The following is a 20692-nucleotide window of genomic DNA, read 5'->3' on the forward strand; positions in this document are numbered from 1 at the left end:
CGGGGCTGCACGAGGGAGGCAGGAGCAGGAGGGATGCTCATGAACAGGGATGGAGCAATGTGCTGCATGATGCTCAGGCATCATCGCAGAGCTTGGCCTCAGCACATCTCCTCTGTACAGTGAAAACAAGGATCAATGACACTTTCGTTTTGTGTCACCCGGTACTGAAATTGCACAGCAAAGCCCAGCGCAGGAGGGAAACATCATCCGCCCCACAGGTTACCAGAGCCTCCCTTCCCCTCATGGACCAGCCCCACAGGCAAGAAACCGCATCCTCTGCCACACACGTGCACAGACACGAGCACACACGCTCCCTGCTGCCACTAAAGCGGGGGTGATGGTTCCTGCCTTCCCCTGGGGCAGGCGGTGGGGACGGAGCGGGGGGCACAGGGGCTCTCCAGGGAGCTGGGCTCTGCAGGGAGCTGCTGAGAGCGAGCAGGTGGTCCTACAGCAACGCAGCAGGCTGGAAATCCCACCTGGCAGCCCCAGAAGGCACCTGCAGGACTCAGGAGGTGTTTTTTGGGGGGAAACAGACCCACACAGGTCCCTGACGAGAAGCGGGGACAACGACTGCCCTGCCCGGGACACTGCGCAAACATGGGTCCCTCTCCTGCATGCTGAACAGCTCGGCATGGTTTGACCTCGCCAGACTAGATGAGATTTGCTTTACCCACAGTTCAGCCCCACACCGTGGCCATAGCTCCCTTTGCGAATAGTCTCCGATGGTCTCACTGCAGCCAAACCCCTCTGCAGCAGTTTTTACTTTGCAGACTTATTTTAAAACAAATGCCCTCAGCATGTTTACAAAGCAAACACTACCCCCATGCTGTGGGCATCCCCACAAACACGGGCCTCTGTTTAAACTCCAGTTTTGGACATGGCTTGGAGAAGCCATGGTCCCATCTGCCCGGAGAAGCACATGGCGGGACATGGGAGATGTTACAGCCTGTCTTCTCCACTACATCTTCCACTTTCCTTTTGACATGAGTTTCTGCATCAAATACGTTTCAGTACCTGTTCTGGCAGCATCGTGGCTCAGCACAAGCCCAGCTTTTCCACGACAAGCTGGCTTTTCCCGCAAACAGCTCCAGAGAAGACTCGCAGAGCAAAGGGGCATCGATTAAGGACACAGAACAAGTTTCCTCGTGCAAATGCTGTCAGTAGTTATTGCAGCTCGGTTGTACAGCTGAGGAGCTAGAAGAGAGCAGAGCTGCAGCATCCTCGGCAGGAACACTGGGCAGGAGGGTGCGACCCAGACCTTCCTGCCCTTCCAGTGCTCAAAACAGTTCAAGAACCTGCTCTCTCTTGTGAAAGCCTTGGCCTCGCACACCTACCCCGCTGCAGCAGCTGCAGCCAACTGAGATCCCGAGATTAGCACGTCCTCAGGTCCAAGTGTAGCTGTTTCTCAGCAGAATGCCTTCAGCTGCAAAATTCACCTGTAAGAGATCAAACCAAGCCAGAGCCTTGCTACCTTCAGGACATCATGCTCAGACTGTTCTTCCATCAGGTGTTCAACCATAGGGAACAAGCTGCAGAGCAGCTCTGATCGCACACAGCGAGAAATAAATCACCTGAGCTGGATGCCCCAGGAGCCAGCAGCTTCAGCATGGGAACCCGGTGTGGTTTTTCTTCTTTCAAGAAATCAATAAACTGCTAACCTGTGAAACCTACCCAGCTGCTATAGGACGGATGCTTTACGCATACAGAACAACCGTGGGAGTACCTCAGAACTCGTTCAGCTGGCAGGTACTGCTGGGTGCAGGTTTTCAGTCCTGCCTTTCCCAGGACAGGCAGCATTTGTGGATTCCCAATAAGCTACGAGACGCTTCCTTATGAACCTGCCTCATTCAAAATCCTCCCGTTTTATACACACTGCTAAAATAAACTCTATGTTTACCTTCATGAATAATTCCCTCCGCTCTCCATGCTTTCTCTGCTTAGTAGCCAGCCAGCTGCAAACAGGGCAAGTATCTTGAAAACCAGGAAAGGTGCAGTACATCTAACCCTGCCCTGCTGTCAGCCAAAGGCTTATCAGGCTAGGACAATTTTCCATTACAAATTCAGAGCAGACACCGTTAAGATCATGTCCAGGGGCACAGCGCCCTTGCATGTTTTCCCTATTAGCTCTGCTGCTCTCCAGAGGTGGCTCGAGGCAAAGCCCAGATGTATCACTATATTTTTTTAAAAATGAGAGTTAGGGGAAAAAGCCGCGGTTGCTAAGAAAGAGGGAGGGACAAGGGAAAGCAAGGCTGTACCCATTGCTGCTGCCAGCCCAGATGTGCTGCAGTGGGTACCGGACAAGGTCTGCCCCTGCCCTCTGCTGGGAAACACCCCACAGGAACAGAGGCCACCCAGCAAAAGCTTATTTTATTAGTATCATATAAAGATTAAAACCCTTATCCCCTGGAAAGCCCTCCCCAGCCCTTCTTTTTATACCACAGTGAAACCTGCTCAGCGCAAGGAAAGCCGGCCCGTTCCCAAGGCAGCCTGTGCAGTGCTGCTGTGGAAGCGAGTGAGATTTGATTAACATAACCCTGCTTCAGATTTATGAATCTCTCCCCCCATCCTATCCCATGATGCATTAGACATTGATTCATTTTACCTTTAACTCCGAGGTGCTGATCAGCCTAGAGAGTGAAGGCATTATTTATTATGTATGCTAAAAATCAGACCTCTCCAATGTTACAGGACAGGTTTAAAAATCCGTGGGTCCCTTCCAGCTTAGAAAACCTATTTTTAACAATCTGAGTCTTGCAACATCCCGACATGGCTCTAACGCTCGTTAGAGAAGCTCCTCTGGCCAGAGACGGATCATAACACAGCGATTCAGTTCCTACGTTCTTTTGAGAGTCTTCAAGGAAAATTGCAGTGATTCACTCCCGTATTAAAGAGCTGAAGAACATACAGGTAAAATAATGTGTTTCCGATACGTGTTGGAGACGTTGTGCCTGCGCTCCTCACCGCCCCTGCAAGTGCTCCCACCACTTCTCCAGTTAGATTTGCCATTTTACTGGGAATCAGAAACTGCAGCTACTGTAGAGAGCAGACGAGCTCTGCAGCACACCCCGCAGCACCGCTTGCTGCGTGCCTGCCCTGGCCACAGCCTGCTAGAAAAAACACAGGCAGCCCGCGGTGCTGGAAGGGACAAGGGCTCAGGGGTTTAGGGCTGCACAGCTGCCCTTACCCATCACAGCAGGAATCCGCTACCCAAATCGCTTGGGCAAACCTGAAAACCCCCGCCCTTGGTCCTTCAGGGGACACTAGACTGGAGTGTAGCAACTGCAGCGGTTTTGTGACTTGCACGTACAGGAGCAGACGACATCTGTAATCATTCTGTGATAAAATATCAATGTCTGGTCCCATAAATAAATTCTCACATTAATGTACAGTAACGCACTTAGTGTTTCACATGAAGTGCACTTCACATGTGCTTCAAGGCTCATTTCCAAAGCATTTTCAGGTGCAGCTCAACAAGATATTCTTGGCAGGCCACCTCTGCTACCTCCATCCAGAGATTAAGGCTGCAGATTAAACCCTGGGACACTTCCAGAGTGACAGCCATCCACCGTAGCTGAATAAACATGAAGTTTAGGAAGAAGGCACTACCACCATGACTTTAGAGAGCTCTTTGTAGCTCTCAATAAAGTGAAGTTTTGTAACTTTTATAAACACTTGGTGACCTACCTGGCAATTCAGGAAAGTGAATTTTTCTTCAATCTGTGGCATTTTAAAATTCTGTATTAGTCTACTGTCACCTAGTATAGACAGATGGCAACTACAACCAAAAAAATACACAAAGCTTTAAGCTCTTTTTTGTTAAAACTGCTGGGAGGTTGCCTACATGGCAACTGTTTAATCAATTGTTCTGTCATATTTACAACATCCAATTTTTCTTTGTGATTCACTCTTTAAGGCTGGCAGTATAGTGTGCAATTTTCTTTAATAAACCTAGGTAAACTTCAATTTGCTGTATATAATATGCACTGAAAACACCCACAAATACTGCTGCGCTCACTCCGACTTCTCTAGCCAACCGAAGGTGGAGTGTGAGTAGATGCTTTTGCCAAAAGAACAACCTTCAGAAAAAAAAAACAAATAACCCCAACCCAAAAAGTCAACCTCCTCCTGCCTGCTTCATTCACAGATGTCACAATACAGGTCTGACATTTTAACTGTTCCCAGAATGATGGATGGTGACACCTCTGAATGAATAACACAGCGGGAGGCAGTCAATCAGAGCAGCAAAGACTTGGGGCTGCACTGAAATATCTTGAGAAGCAGCAGGAATAGGAAAGGAAGTATGCAAAGAAACGTGTTATTTTAACGAGGTTTTAGGAATCATCACCTAAAACACTCCTTGTGCATCGATGATGCTCGAGTGGCCATCACGGCCACCCCCATGATGTGGTTGGCGTCGGGTTCCCAAAATGGAAGCTATTAATCCCATCGGAAGGTCACAATGGGAAATTTCACCTTCCAGTGGTACTACGCTAAATGCTAGCTATTTAATGGCACTCAGTTTTTCTTAAAAGAGCAAAATTCTTCCCTCATTGTCCATTTTTTTTGTGGGGGGAGGGGGTGGGGGGTGTTGACTTTCTGTGCTCAGTAATGGCTGCCTCTTGTTCCAGGCACACAGCTCACCAGCCTGCTTCGATGGTGATGCATCCCCTGGATGAACCTCGGCTCTGTAACGCTGAGAATCAGGATGGCTTACGGACAGGATGAATCAGGATGATCACAAGAAGGGAAAAAAAACACTTTTCCTTCCATGCTATGGTCTGATTCATTCTGTCAAAGCCCAGTCCAACAGCATCTCGTCACAGAGCAGGCAGAAAAGAGTCCACAAGTGATGATCCCAGAATCACAAGCAGGAAGAAAAAGAGTTGTGCGCTCCAGCCTCTATGGTCAAAGGCCTCGTGGTGGTCAGGGTGCTGCCTCTCCACTGGTGGACGTTACTTAAAAGTGGCATTAAACGCCCTGCCAATGATAAGTCTGCGCACTTCACTGGTGCCTGCCCCTATCTCATACAGCTTGGCATCACGCAGGAAACGCCCCATCGGATAGTCATTGATGTAACCGTTCCCACCTGCAACCAAAAAGAAGACACAAGTCATTTCTTCTCTCTGATTTCAGGGACTGAGGGTGGGATGGGAGAGAGCACTGCTCTTGCGCTGCGCTTGGCTCTCTCCAGCAATCACTCAAAGAAACAACCACTGCCAGTGACTTACCCAGACACTGAATCCCATCCAGAGCCACCTGGGTAGCACACTCTGCTGAATACAGGATCACCCCAGCGCAGTCCTAAAGGAGAGTCACAATGATGACAGAGTCAGCAAAGGTGTCACCCGCCCTTCTCCAATCTCTACAGACATCTGCTAACAAGCCTGAAATACTTGATCACAAAGGCACAGGATTCATTCCCCAGAGAGCAAGAAGATGCAGCAGTCTTTCTGTCACTGCAGAACACTTGTGTCAGGTCTGTAAAGGCCACATGAAGACAGAAAAATTTAAAAAAAAAAAAAGAAAAGAAAAAAAGGAGGAGTGCAGCAGGGAAGCTGGTCTCTCACGAATGCACATCATACCCACAGGAGACCAATGTGATTTGATTTGGGACGCAGGGCTGTGTGCTCCAACTGTTAAACACTTGGTCCCCTTCCTTTGATAGAGGTGTGGTGACAGTGCCAGTTGTGGAGATGACAACACCTCACAGTGACTGCTACAGCCCCTTACAATAGCCAGGATATTGTGTTTGGGCTTCTAATAAACACCTACTGATGCTGCTAAATCTGTTGCCTTGTAGAACAAGGCTTTCTTTTTCTTTGGGGGGAAAAAAAAAGCCACTCAGGGCTGTGAGTGAGTCACTTCAACCTCCAGTACAGCAGACACAGTCCAGGTGGAAGCCAGCTCACCTTTGCATTGAAATGGCCCTGGTCACAGGCCTTTGCCACGTTGTAGACATACTGCCGACACGCCATCAGCCGTGTGTACATATCAGCCATTTTGCCCTGCATGAGCTGCACGTCGCAGGAGATGAGAGAGACATTAACATGAGTGAAGGGAAGATTATTTTCTGCATGAGCACTGGGGATCACCCATTCCCCAAACTATCTCAGAGAAACTAGACAAATGAGAAGACATGGATTCAGCAGACATATACGAGGGCGCTGGAGGTTCTGTCGATTCACAGACTCCCAGATGTCAGCTGCAGTCCCTCACCCACCAACAGTGGCCTCCGGTAAACAGGCTCAGAGATCCTTTCACCTTCTCACCACATCACTACATCACGCAGCCCCATGGTAAACAGGCTCAGAGATCCTTTCACCTCACCACATCACTACATCACGCAGCCCCAGCACAAACTCCAGGCAACCTTCTCCATGCAAAGCCCTCCCACAACAGAGCTCTTTGTCTTCTCATTTTTAAAGAGAAAAGCAAGACCACAAAAATTTCTAATTCCTTTTCTGCCTCACCTGGAAGTGGCCAATTTTCTGTCCAAATGCTTCTCTTACATGTAGGTATGGAATTGCGTGGTCAAGAACAGCTTGCATGAGCCTAAGAAAAGCACAGATATGCAGGAAAACAACAGAACAATTAATTAATAATAATTAAACCTTGGAAGCACAATCTAAGGCAAAAAGGTTCTCATACCTAAAATGATATGCTGCTGTCTTCCTATAGCTCTGCTCAAACAATGCTAAGAATAAAATCCAAAGGTCCCATTTTTCTCCCTAGTGCTCTACATATTGCTCATTTGGGATGTCTTGTGGTAAGGTCTTAACTTCTTAATTCAGGGGACCAAGACGAAGAGTTGAAGAGCTTTCTTACAACCGTAGCCAGGACAGTTTGTGCTGCCTTTCATCTCCAGAGACCACCAACTCAAGGAGTACCAGCCAATACCATAAAAAAGCGGAGGCAAGAACAAGAAGGCTGAAAAATCCTCCTTCTGCTTTGTAGAAGATGGTCTTTCCACATCAGGATTAATACAGAGAGACCACTTGGGAGGACAAAAGGACTGTAGGGTAAAAATAATTACTGGGGAGCTTAAGGACTGAATAAATGAAGAACAAACCCTTTACCCAGTCCAGTGGTCCTTCTACGTGACAGTCTGGATAGTCGTTTAGATTTTAAGGACTCAGTAATGCAAATGAGCTGGTTATCCCCAGAGTAATACACACTGTAGGGATACACAAGCAAGCAATCAGGGACCAAGGCAGATTTATCATCTCTGGAAATGTTTACGTCAAGACTAATATTTTCAAAAGCTTGCTCTGGAAGGTCTGTGGCCTGTGCTACACTGGAAGGCAGAGATTTGCAAACTTTCTTTCTGGCGTTGCTTCTTCTATCCCTTGCCCCTCAGAGGCCGTTCCACATAGATGCTTTCAAACTGAAAAATACTGCATGAGGAGTGGAGAGGTGAGGAGAGCTGAAGGAAAAGGTGGAGCACACGCAGAGCAAGCCGTGGCTGCCTGGGAGGGCCGAGCTGAGTACCCTCCAGCAGGAGTCCATCAGAGCAGTGAGCAGCTACGACATAGCTGGAGTACCCAGCAGCTACAGGATCTCCCTGCTCCTGCCTCCTCCGCAGCTTGCTTCCTTCCCACAGCTCTGACCCAGCCACCTCCTCCCAGCCTTTCCTCTCCTCCCAGAAGCTGTCCCAGTATCTCAGCTCTCCATCCAAGATGCATCCTGCTGAGAGCTGCAACCCCAGTTGGAGAACCACTGGGCTAGGAGATCATGAAGGATCCTTCTGGCCTTACCATCTATAAAAGATGACAAACCCTTACCCCAGCGGCCCACCAGACAGCACGAGTCTCTCCAGGTCCAATCCGCTCATCAGAACGTAGACTCCTTTGCTGAGCATCCCCAACACGTTTTCAGCTGCAGTCAGCAAAGGAAAGTGATTTATGTATGTGCAAAACTAAGACAGGCTGTTGTCTGAGGGCCTGTGTTCGCTGGGGAGAGGATTCAAACTTTCAGTCCCATTCATCTTTCTTTTTGGCTTGAGACACAAACATTCAGGATGAGCTAGACAGACACTGAGTTTTGATACATACGCTCCCTGCCACTGAAATGTCTTTTCCATCCAACCAAAGCCAAAAAGGAAAAGGCAGTAAAGGGTTATAAAGTGCGTCCTACAATCACTGCTATTCTCTTCCCTATTTTCTAAAGAGTAAGGTGCTCTCCAGAGATCTTGCAGCTCAGCATTTGTATCAACAAGAATAGGAGACTTAATAGCCTGGGAGGACAAACTGGGAGCCCCCTTCACCATCCCATTAGTTTGTATCTAACCCAAACTGACAGCACTACCATCTGATGTCTACTGTGTATTTGAAATGAATGCAAATCCTGGTCTGATATGCTTGGGTCACCTCTCTGAGCGTTCCCGATACAGGAACCGAAGCTTACACAGGCAAGCAGTCAAAGCTCACCACTTATCACGCATCGGACTGATATATATTAATCTTCTGAGATTGGAGAATATGAACAGTCATTATCCCCCCTTCTGTGAGAAGGGCTGAACAGAACATTGCAGTTGTTATAAATAAATGTTTTAAAAAGACAAGTATTATTTCTGTGGAAATGGAACAGGAAAATAGCCACATTAGATAATGGGCTGACAAAAAACCTCAAGAAACTGTTTCACTTTAGGACAATTTAAAGCACGTGCTGATGTTAACAAGTATAAAAAGAAAAGCAGGAACAAAAGGCTCATCTCAGCAAGGCTGTACTCGTACAGTGAGGAGAGAACTTAAAGCCTAACAACTGTGCTTTGTAGATGGACAGAGATTATCCACTGATCACGCCATATAGGAGAACGGACATATACTTCAGGCTTTGATCACAAGAGATCTGAGAGGTGTAATATGCAAAGTGAAAATGAGACAGGACTTGGACACATGCAGATAGTCTCCTGAAATAAATAATCTGTTTTTCAGTGGCAGAAGCTCATGGACTGCATTGTCTCCTGCTTACTGAAAAGCATGTTGACATAGAGTATGGAGAAGTGCAGCCTCTGCAGGGCCATCATCATGATATTGGAGCTAGAAAGAGGAAGAAGAATGAAGCTTGGCTTTCAGTGAAAAAGCTCAAAAGCCCCACAGACAAGAAAGAAAAATACGACTAGCAAACATTGCTTTGAAGAACAGAACACAAACGCCAGCATCAGTAATAATAAAGTGACAAAGCTGTTCATGAGTAATGACATCTCACAGCTAAAAAAAGGACTGAATAGCCTGAACACTTTCCTGTACGTCCAGGGAAAAGGGATGGATAGGTGTGTGGTGGGCTGAAGGACATGCGTGCTGACTGCACAAGGCGGGCAGACCTGCTGGCTGCGTATCACAGAAAAAAAAAAAAAAAGTTGGGGCTCTGAACCAACTTTTATCAATGCGACGTGACCAATGAATCCATGGACAACACTTACTATGAGGAAAACACCAGCCGCTCAGTGGAGCACGGCTGACAGTGAATCCCACGTATTTTGAAGTGGATGGAATTGCAGTGCTAGAGGACACCTTGATCTGAGAGAAAGATCCTGCAGACACATGAAATGGCATTAAACTGGTTCAGCTTCCAAGGCAGAAGATCAGAAGCGGCATTAATGGCCAGAGTGCAAAGTGTGTTAACTTTCAACACTGCAGTGATGTGCTTCTCCGAGTTATCAGAAAATGGAAATCCCGTTACCATGAGAACATGCTGTTCTGTACAGATGATTACCCAGGAGATGATCTGAAGACTGAGGCACTGGCCTTTCTGATTTCAGAGTGGAGGGATCCAATAAAGTTAGAAATGTCAGATTTCAGCTGAAACTCTTCTACTCACTGCAAAGCAGCTTTCAGTGGTGTATGGGGAGCAGAAGAGTTACTTGCTCTGCAGACATGCAATTAGGATTTTCATGAGTTCAGATAAGGCATCTCCTCCACTTGCTATATAGAGGCTGGGAAATTTTTTTTTAAAACAAAAATAGCCACTGGAGTAACAAAAACGGCCATTACAGTGGCCCCTGCTGCACTAACTAATGGGGGAAAGGATGTCCATTTTCAGGCTCTGACCCCAAAAGAAATGCTACAGGCAAACCAAAAGTCTGTTGGATAGTCTCCAGTGATTTTGGAGAAAAAAAAAAAACCTTCAAGGCAAATAAGCTCTCCTATATACAAGATAATGGAAACAATTAAGTTTCTTTAGAAGCCTCACCTAGGCTTTGCAGAAGCAGCGGTTAAGAGTTAGGTCCATGAGGGTGAAACGGGAGTGACCTAACAAGGGATGTGCTCATTCACTGCAATCCAGTAGACTGCACTTTTCAAGTTCCACCAGCTCTCTTGCGAGGCTGCCAAAGAGCAGATAACCATCTGCAAACCCTCTAGGTCACAGTCTGAACACGCATGTAATTAGTGATCCAATTTATCTGATCAAGAAGGCAGGAAACCACCACATACATACTGCCCTGATTTGAACCCAGCTCACCGGGGATCTTGCAGTCTTCAAAGATCAATTCACAGGTATTAGACCCTCTCATTCCCAGCTTATCGAGCTTCTGGGCTGTGCTGAAACCTGGCATTCCCTGCAAAGTCAAGACAGTAAAAATACATTTCAAATCTCAGTTCTGGCAGACTAAATAAACTCACTAGAGATCTGTGAAATTTCCCTGACCACATGAACATGCGTAGGGTACCAAAGGGAGTCAAAGTGAACTGCCCACTCTGGGAACAAGAACAGGTGTAAGTGCAAGTGCAGAGGAAGCAAATGAGCAGAGACACACGTACATGTGGGGGCACATATGAACTGAGAGCATCCGTTTTCTAATGCACATAAATATTAAATAGATAAATTATTTGGACAGCTGCCAGCACTGACTCTCCTAGAGTAAGGGTTGCAAGCTTTGCCAGTAACTGAACTATTCTAATTGCTAAGTCAGGTTAAGTCCATCAGAAGGTTTACTGATCTCTGAGATTTTATATTTCCAGTACCGTTTATTTTATTACAGCTTCCTGTCTTCCTTGTGGTGACAGAGATGTGCATAGCATAGCCTCAAATAATTAAAAGGGAAGAAAAAACCCAATAGATTCCTGTTTTCCAAGGGCTCCCCACTGAACAGCCCGTTTCTGCTCCCTTTGGCCTGCTCTGCATCCATGTTTGGGTCATTTCAGGATTCCAAAGGGGCAGCGCAAGAAAATGGGGGGAAAAAAAAAAATGAATAGAGCTACTTTAATGTCTTGGCTTAAAAAAACCCCACAAAGTTAGATAATGGGATAGTAGGACATATTTACAAGGCCTCCAATACCTCTGGCAATTTCTGGCAGCAAGCAAGCCCTTTTATATTAGAATCTTGTCCATTCTCTCCACGTTTCTAGCCCAAAAGACTGGCTATATGCTTGGATACCAAAATTCAGGAGTGCCCAGCTGACAGTGCAGTACGCCATGTCACTGGGGCAGAGGACACATCTCATCAGTTTATAAAATTCAGGCAGGGAGTAGCTTGTCTTTGAGCAAGGGGCTGACAGTTACAGAAAGAACACTAGCTGGGGTTTAAGTGAGCCAGTTAGGGTGAAGGAGTTAGCTTTAAAAACCACACTACAATAAGCTTGTGAGAATTATTAAACCTACCCTCTCCACAATGAACGCAGTTATACCTCGGGAGGCTGGAACAGCATTAATGTCAGTTTTAGCATAAACGATGAGAACATCTGCGTCTGGCCCGTTGGTGATCCAAAATTTGTTCCCATTCAAAACAAAGTAGTCTCCTAGAAGCAAAGAAAGAGCTACAATCTGTTAGCTCACAACAGACAACAGAGCAACACCTATATCCTCACTCCATTTACTTCACAACAGGCTTCCAAGTATGTTCTTTAAGACCCCCACAAACAGCACGCACAAATCCTTCCCAAGCTCAAGAAAACTCATTTCCTTCATTTCTGGAGTCCAAAGACAGTTTAACAAATGCCTGACAAACTAAGGCACCTAGCACTGATTCCATAATACCACCAACCTCTACCACCATAATCAGAAGTCTGCTTTTAGACCTTCAACCATCCACCCTGTATCTTCACTACCTGGCTTTATCACACGTTGGATCTCCTGGGAGGCAGCACAAGCCTGCAAACAGAGCCTGGTATACCCAAGACTAAGCTCCGCATCTCAGTGGTGTTGGGGAGGTTAGTCAAAATTTACAGGAGACATTATTTACAACGGCTATCTACCCAGGCAGCACACGACAGGCTTTACCTTTCTTATCTGCTTTCAGCTTCATGGACACAACATCAGATCCAGCATTGGGTTCGCTCATTGCTAAGGCTCCAATGTGCTCCCCACTGATTAGCTGGAAGAAAAGACAAATATAAGAAAGGGAGGGAGAATAGTAGCATTGTTTCTGTTCCCTCTTTAGCCTGCCTTCCATTTTTTTTTCTGCACTGAATCTCCACAGTAGCTATTCTATGCAAGAACTGCAAACAAGAGCCGCTGTTCCTGGTGGAGTCCTAGCAGGGAGCTCCCTTGTGCTGCTCTGCTGAAGGAACAGAACCAAATCACAGTGGGATGAGAAGGATGACTCAGCTCACATCTGAGTTAGACGAGTACAGCCCTGCTTATAAAACACCATCTCCAGGAAGGTGCCAAAAGAACCATGCAGGCAGCCATATGCCTTTCACAAGCTCCTTGTTCTGCACTTTATGACTGCCCTTTTACATAAACAAGAGTTGTTAAACACAAAAGGCCAATGAGGGGGATGAAAAGAGATTGCAAAGTTCTTAGCAACGTTCTCATAGCCCGGTCCCCCCACACTCACACTACAATAGCAGATGGACACCCTCCTTCTGTGCCTGCTCATACCAGGCTCTGGCATAGCTGTTCCTTCCTCTTCGTTGTTCCTTTCATCCTGCCCTTTTCTCCTTGCCTTTTGTTTTCTCCCTGTGTACTTTTATCCGTCTTCTCCTCCTTTTGATCTCTTATTTTTTAAAAAATAGGCTCAATGCTTAAGATACACGTTCAACCAATTCAATCCATCAGCGCATTTCTACAGAAGTCTTCGTGATATGCTCAAAACTAGTTAAGTACCACTAAGTATTCTGTCATGAACCAAGACAAGTAAGAACTAAAGCGATCACACATCTCATACTGAAAGGCAGTGAATGAGGGCATTAAAATACACCTGAGCAGCAATGAGGACAATTCAGGGTTACATATTAGCAGGCTGCACAACACTTCGAGGAAGCGACACTGTACTTTGCATGTGGTTTAAATCAAGTTTCTTGCACTGATAATTTCGCTGATAATTTCAGTAGCTGGGATTCAATATACTAGTTAAGTTTTTCCAAGCATTTAAATACTGAAATCTGTTTAACATGCTTTTGAGTCACAAACATCAATGCCCCAAATGACGAAGAAGTTTCACATGTAGTTAATATAGCATAGGCAAACCAAGCATTTGGGCAGTGAGAAACGGAGAATATAAAATAGGAAAGCAGTGAGTTTCATTCAAAACTCTCAAAACGATTTGGGAAGTTGGAAGAGTATCATCCAGTGTCACCTCAAAGCCTCATTTAGCAACACAGCTCCAGAGAGCTGGACTATGCTGCCTATAGACATGGACCTCGGCACAGGCCAAGGTCAATGTGGATTAATAGGACAAAAATTAACAAGCTAGAGAAGGGCAAGTTTGGCAAGTACAGTATTTCCTAAAGGTTGGGTGACTGAAATCGGCTAGTGCTTAAAATGCTACACACCATGAAAGACACTCATCCTTGCACGCAGCCAAAACCCAAATGCTTTCCAGTTTCTCCCCCCTCTTCCAGCCACATACCTTGGGCAAGTACTTGTTTTTCTGGGCCTCATTGCCGTTACGCACTAGCTGGTTGATACAAAGGTTTGAGTGGGCACCATAACTAAGCCCAACAGCTGCTGATGCACGAGAAATTTCCTCCATCACCAGCACGTGGTCCAGATACCCCAAAGCAGATCCACCATATTCCACTGAAAAGAGAAGAGGAACCTCACGTTAACCACCATGGAGTGTATCGCACATGCACAAGACCCCAGGGTCAGGCTCAGTCCTGAATGAGATCTAAGACACTTACAAGAGAGCTTCTGTTTTGACTGACACTGTACCCGAGCTGGGCACCTCTGGCTTTCCCCACCCTCTCTGAATTTCAGTTTTCTTATCTTAAAGGCACAGTGATGTTACTTCTTCGGCATAATCAATAATTTACTTTTACAGCATAGTTTTATACATATAACATGCATAAGGACACATCTGAAACATGCTACTGACACTTGCACAATAGTGAGTCCTCCTTCTCAACCATCCTTAAATGCAACCTTAACGTTATCACAAAGATTAAATCAAAGTGGCAACCTGTATTAGGTGAGGGGACAAAGGAACACAGGCAGAGTTTGTAAAGTCCACACGTTTGTCATAACAAGGACCCCTAAACAAGTGAGGAATCCTCAAACTGCTCAAAAAGTGGGGCACTAGGGACTTTTCTATGCCCACAAATGTGCAGGAGACCAGCACTTTGATGGGTGGCCGATTCGGAATGAGAAAGATCCGCAAATGTAACTGCTGTGATTCAACAGTGGCAAGAATGTGGATTTCAAGAGAGGATGAGGTGAGACAGAGCATGCATGACCATCGTAACTGGGAATCTAGCGAGGCACACTGAGCTGAGTCTAAAACTGGTGGCTAAGATGAAAGGGACACAGTAGAACAGGGAGAGAGAGAAGGCAGGGAAAAAGAGAAGGCTGAGAAATGCATAATGGCCTTGAGCAGCTGACAGCCTACATAAATATATACATATATATACCTATACACACATTTATATACACACAAATACAGTCACATCCCAAAGTAAAAGCTTCGTTCTACAGGCAAGAAGCAAGTCATTGTACTGCGAGAAGAACTAAAACAGGAGGACATAAACACTCTGAACGGGTCAGGGAGGTAATCTGGGAGCACTCACTCGTCATCAACATGAACACTGTAAGCAAGCAGCAACAACGGTAAGAGCAAATACGTTTGTATGCTCAGAGCGACCAAAGAGCTGAGTGCACAACCGGGACTCGGAGAGGGCCACAGCCCCTAACTCGTCAAATTAACACAACAGCCACCGGCATTAGATGCAGCCTTTCCTCCCATGTCACTCATTCCCACTCCTGTCTTTATCGGCAGGGCTCTCTATCCTCTGAAATCACCTCCCTACTACAAACCAGAGTTTGGCGTTTTACTATCAATATCCTGAAAGATGGGTTTAACAATTTCTCATATATGCCAAAAGGAGAGAGTTTTCTATTCAGTCCTATAGAACAGATGGGTTTGGCGCTATTGCCTCAAGAAAGGAAAGGTAACTGCCTGCTGTAAGCAGTACTGGCCCATGATTGCCTTGTACTGCAAGAGGTACAAGAAAATAACCCTGCCAGACAACTCCTCATATAATACAAACCACAGTGTGAGTTAGAGTGATGCTGCCCTTTCAAAATTACTCTTTATGTACAACATGCCTGTATTATCCTTCCATGGTAGCTACGTATTTGCATTTCTTAACTTAGCTCTTTATAAAATAAATGGAAAATTACATCAAACCAACATAGTTTTCTTAGTTTTAAAAAGAAAACAAAAAGCACCGTTATTTAAAATGCTCCCTTAATAGACTTGATCCACTGGTGCCGAAATATGGCATTTAATTGAGCATATGCCCTCATAAGATTTTACATCCTAAATCCTAGTCTCCACCTCCTACAACAAAACCAATGCCAATAAAGAAACTGCACATAGCTATACAATCAAAAATGAGGCAAAAAATTCTGGGCATAGGAGGGTTTGAGAGGCAAATCTTTGAGGAAATCAAAAAGGACAGGACTCATGAGGGGATGGCTTATTTATAGTGTGGGAAACTGCTGTAAGCCTCAGGCACAACATCAAAGAAGAAAGAAGGTAAGAGTGAGAAAAAACAGGAGCAGCAGTAAATTGGGAAGAGTAAAAGAGAAAGAAAGCAGAAATACAGACTCTTTCAAGCAGACTCAGTGCCACTGAAAGAAATGCAGAGGCATTATTTCAACACATTGCTATTCAGCTTGCTTCTGCAGAAGCCTTTGCACACGCACATCTAGAAACACAGACTTTACGATGGGGAAATAAAGGCCCCATTGGCTGCTTTTCTCCACTAAGGGCTTCTCCTCATTACACTGTGTTAGTGCATTCAGCATGACCATAGCAGCCTCAGTAATCTATAACATTAATCAAAACACTTTTCAACCAACCTGGACAAGGCTGAATAAGACTTACCCTGATTTTTTCTGACTGGTTGGATGTGGTCAGCTCTCCATTAGTTATCACAGCTTTTCACAGCATTGTTTTATACCCTCTAACTTCTCCCATTAGAGATGGATGTTTGTTCTAGGATACTTTTATCTATAGCTCTCATTCTTCAAAACTTGCAGCAAACGCTTCATATTAGAGAAGCGCAAACATGTTTGAGTTGCATATGTTATATCTGGAGAAACCATTTCTGAACAGTACTTTTAAATTGTAAAAGGCATTTTGTAATCATCCAGAAGTCTAACAAGGAAAAAGGATTCTGATTCACTGAAGAATAAAAAATGTCACCAGAGAGAGTTTTTAAAAATATGAGGATAGGAGCTTCTGGACAAAATGGATGTCACATCACAGACAAGGCTGTGATGGAAAGGGCGAGTTTAAGTAGCCTCTCATTTGTTTGAAGAATCACTCACCAGAAGGTAAAAGGTGGGAACAGACTTACCAGGAGCTGTGATCCCCAGAACTCCCAGTTCCCCAAGTTTCTTCCAGAACTCCTACAAACACAGAACAAGCAATCAGTCCAGACTCGCAGTCAGGGCATCAGCATAAGAAGTTTTCCCAGGTAGCTCACCGGACACATCAATTTACCTTATTCTTGTGATATCAGAGATAAAGACATCGATACCTATTCCTCCTGCAGCAGCAGGTCCATCCTTTGGACTAAGAACCCACACAAACTTAAGGATGTTAGTTGCGCTACACATGGGAGTAGTCTGTTGGATTCAGTGAAAATGCACAAGCCTAAATGTAATTCTGGAAGGACGGGTCCTAAGATTTAACTCATTGCCCAGTTTAAGGAGAATTTTGATGAATTAAAACCTCCCATTAATTTAAAAAACTGCACTTCTAGGCTTTCATATACTATCTCTTGCTAAAGATAATTTAGGATGTTATGACTTAAATTTATGCTTGTCTTTTATCTCATGCATCCTTGTCACTGTGCTTTGGCAGCACTGTGTAGGCCTATCAGCCTGTGGTTGCCGCAAACAGCGGTTAGCATAAGCTATCCATGACTGAAACCCTGGAAATACTTAGAAGAGTCGCTATTAGCTGGCAATTTAACTCTTCTAGTAAAACAGAAACTGGTAAGTAAAGCCAAGGAGGCCTCCTTGGGAGAGATTAAAAAATGGGAACGTTACAGCTGGGGCAGACAGAGGTGCTGCCCACCTCACGGGCGGTACCAGACAAGTTATAAAAGGTGACCACAACAGAGAATTTGTGAACACTTTGGACTCGTGAAGCTAAAGGAGCTGAATCCACAAGGATTCAGCTCAAGTACATAACTTGTAGGTTTTCAAGACTGCCAGGACACTAGACACACATGGGGACTGGATAGCACTACTGAGTTTTGCATAGTTGGACACCTATGCTACAAAGTTCATCTGCTAGAGGACAAGCTGTCCTCCTTGACTGCTGACTCCTCCATTTGCCTGTTACCCAGATTTGTCCCTCTGGCACCACCACCGCTCAAGTGACAGCCACATGATTCGAGGCACAGAGCTGCTGCCTGACTTGAGACATAGACATCAGCTGTGTCTGGCACATGGCATCACAGAGTAAGAGGGAAGCCGTGACGTAATGCAGCAGCAGAGGGTGTCACCAATGAGGACCGCGCATATGCTGGAGGGGCCATCTCTTCGCTGCTGCTTCGGACTGCAGCCTCTCCTCCACCACGTGATGGACACACAGGTGAACGCTTGTCACATGGCCTCAGTGTCCAGCGATAAGATAATTATCAGTGAATAGTCTCCAGAGACTTCAAAAAGTATTATGCAACAGCTCTGGATGACATCTGGTGCGCCAGACTAAATTTATATACTTAACTTCAAAGCTGCACATATATCCCTGAAAATGTCAACATCAGAGCTCTGGGAAATCCTAGCAGATGTTCTGAGCTTTTTAAGTCTTGTGGAGCTTATGAAAACCAATAGTTAGATCTCTCAGTTTCATCAATCAAACCATCCTGTTGCACAGAATTTGTTGTTTTTATTAGGAAGGCAAGTTTCAGCCCGACAGTCAAACAACCCTAGATTTCAGCATTTGCACGCAATATTTTCACAACAAATTTGAGAGGAAACTCAGATGTCCGAGAAAGGGTCCTAGCTAGGAGAATACAAAGCACATATTAGAGGAGTCTGAATAGAGCCAAGCAGAAATACCACGATGAGAATCCAAACAAGACCATTACCAATCCATCTTTTTGGGTGGTGGGTTTTTTTTTTTCCAATTGCATGCTGGCTGGGTTCTGCCCCAGGTTGCTGAAAGTTGTTAACAAAAGATAAAACAGGAAATCAAAAAATTGTTTACTCTATGGCTTTCAAGTTTGAAAAGTTAATGCATATGTTCCTGTGGTGTGGACTGGGATTCTTTGTCTGCACTAACGTGCAGATCAAAGTACAGACAGGCTTTCACTACCATCTATTTTAAATGCACACATGAAATACTTACCCGCATGCCTTTGAATTCATTTTCCTGGTCAATCTGTTGGGCCTTTGGAGCCAAATGCTCTTGACAGAACTTTGTCATGGTCTGTCTAAGCTGGGAAGAGAGATGAGGAGAAACACATATGTTACATCTCATCGATAGATTGTCGTCCTCTTCCCTCGGATGCTGCCAACGTTCCCCTGCCAGGCGACTCCGGGATCCCAAACCCAGAAGCAGAAGACCATAAAGAAATTGATGTTTCAGGTCACTGGCTGAAAGACCGTATGAAAGGCCCTTTAGTCTTTTAAAGAGAAGATACTGGTGTACTTAAGTTCCTCTCAGCATTTAACCTTAACAATCTTACCCCAACATGAGAGAATGCTACTTAACTACTGCCTGCACTAGGGCTTCTGGGGACGGTTTTGGTCGGGAAACTTTGAAAGCTGATGAACAGAGCTTATGATGTATTAACCCCATCCAGTAGCTGCTTACGGTTTCATTTCATTATATGCAGATGCCTGTAATAAGCATGCATACTAATTAAAATGTGTTAGTGTATCAAACTGGAACTACATTAGCTATCCTACTATTTTCTTCAGAGGGAAAATTTGATAGAGTCAGGTATGCTCGTTGTTCCAAGTGTTAAAATCTCAAAATCTTTTTCTAAATGTTAAAATCTGAGTACTTACATACATGTATTCTGCAGAAGTCTATATGCATACTAAAAAAATATATACAATATCTTTCTAAGTGTTTTTAATATAAAGATTTAAAAAACTTTGTCTAGATATTATGGTAGAGCTTAATAATATCATTTTTTCCTTTCGGATCTTTATTCCTACAAATTAACACTGGTGAAGGAACAGTCTTAGGGACTGAAAGCCTCTGCTGCATAACCAGAACCTGTAGAAGGGGCAGAAGCGACAAACCAAAATCTGCCCAGGCTCCTCTGCCCTTCTCTCAACCCCACAACCAAAGCAGCCTCTTTTTTACAATTAAAAAGACACGCTAGTTTCCACGGCTGCCCAGACCTTGGATTCCAGTACCACCAAACAAGTTACCCCCCCGTTGATTTTTTTTTTTTTTTTTTAAGTTTTTAAACATTAGATATGTTTCCATTGTTACAAAGTGGACAGCAGGAAACTTGAGCATAAAGCTTAAAAGAAAAAAAAAAGCTTAAAACTATAATTTTAAAAAAAGTCTTAATCAATTAGAGACTGAGGGATAGACTCAGACAGACATCCCTGATACTCTAAGCCTGTTTATAAGTTACAGTGCTGTTAGTTCACAGCCCCACTAGCATTATTGAAGATCTACTTCTGATTGTTTTCAGCTTTTCCACCAGATAGATATGAACTACAAGAATATTTTCCTCCTTTTACAGCTGCTGAATGTAGAAGCACAAAGAAACATCAAGTTAATTCGAGCTGACAAGGCTATAAACCATAAACACAAACTTGCTAAAGAATAATTCTGTAGTAAGAAAGAAGCGAGAACGAGTAAGGTTATTTCGGACGTCCGTATGCTCGCACCGTCACAGTTATCTAGAAGGTAGGGCTATAGCTCCAGACCCGCGGAGCACCAAGGAAAAGAGTTTCATGGGCAGAAGCCTGTCTGGACCAGCCCTTTGAAGACACTACCTTTCGCCCCACGCCCTGGGGCAGCAGGGAGCGAGCGCTGCAGCGGAACACGGGAGAAAAGAGTACAGCTAAGAACTATTATCCTAGAACTTAGGTCCCCCATTGGGCAAGAGAACAAGCTGGGAGAGCTGCAACGCTTCTTTTGAGAGGATGCGACCAGACCCAATTCATTTGTTTCTTCGGCGACCGTACTTCTGATCAAACAGGCCCAACGGGAATGCGGTGGGCTTTTTTTTTTTTTTAAACGCAATGCTCCGTCGTGTGGCGTTTCGTCGTGACGAGGCGCCTTCCCCCGACGAGGAAAAGCCAGAGCAAGCCGGGACTG

The 20692-nt window shown here is 45.0% G+C and overlaps 1 protein-coding gene across 1 annotated transcript; it reads right to left on the minus strand.

The window, feature by feature from the left end:
• Positions 1–3723: 3723 nt before the first annotated feature.
• On the minus strand, positions 3724–18838 carry IVD (isovaleryl-CoA dehydrogenase). Its single transcript, XM_019473237.1, has 11 exons — positions 18752–18838; positions 16746–16797; positions 13793–13962; positions 12220–12313; positions 11602–11738; positions 10462–10558; positions 7782–7875; positions 6471–6552; positions 5910–6014; positions 5229–5301; positions 3724–5086 (listed from the first exon to the last, which is right to left on the minus strand). Exons 1-11 carry the CDS (start codon positions 18827–18829, stop codon positions 4953–4955), a joined length of 1116 nt encoding a protein of 371 aa, XP_019328782.1. The 5' UTR covers positions 18830–18838; the 3' UTR covers positions 3724–4952.
• Positions 18839–20692: the final 1854 nt, after the last annotated feature.

This window comes from Aptenodytes forsteri, unplaced genomic scaffold, assembly GCF_000699145.1.
Source record: "Aptenodytes forsteri isolate BGI_AS27 unplaced genomic scaffold, ASM69914v1 Scaffold535, whole genome shotgun sequence".
In the NCBI taxonomy this organism is placed as follows: Eukaryota; Metazoa; Chordata; class Aves; order Sphenisciformes; family Spheniscidae; genus Aptenodytes; species Aptenodytes forsteri.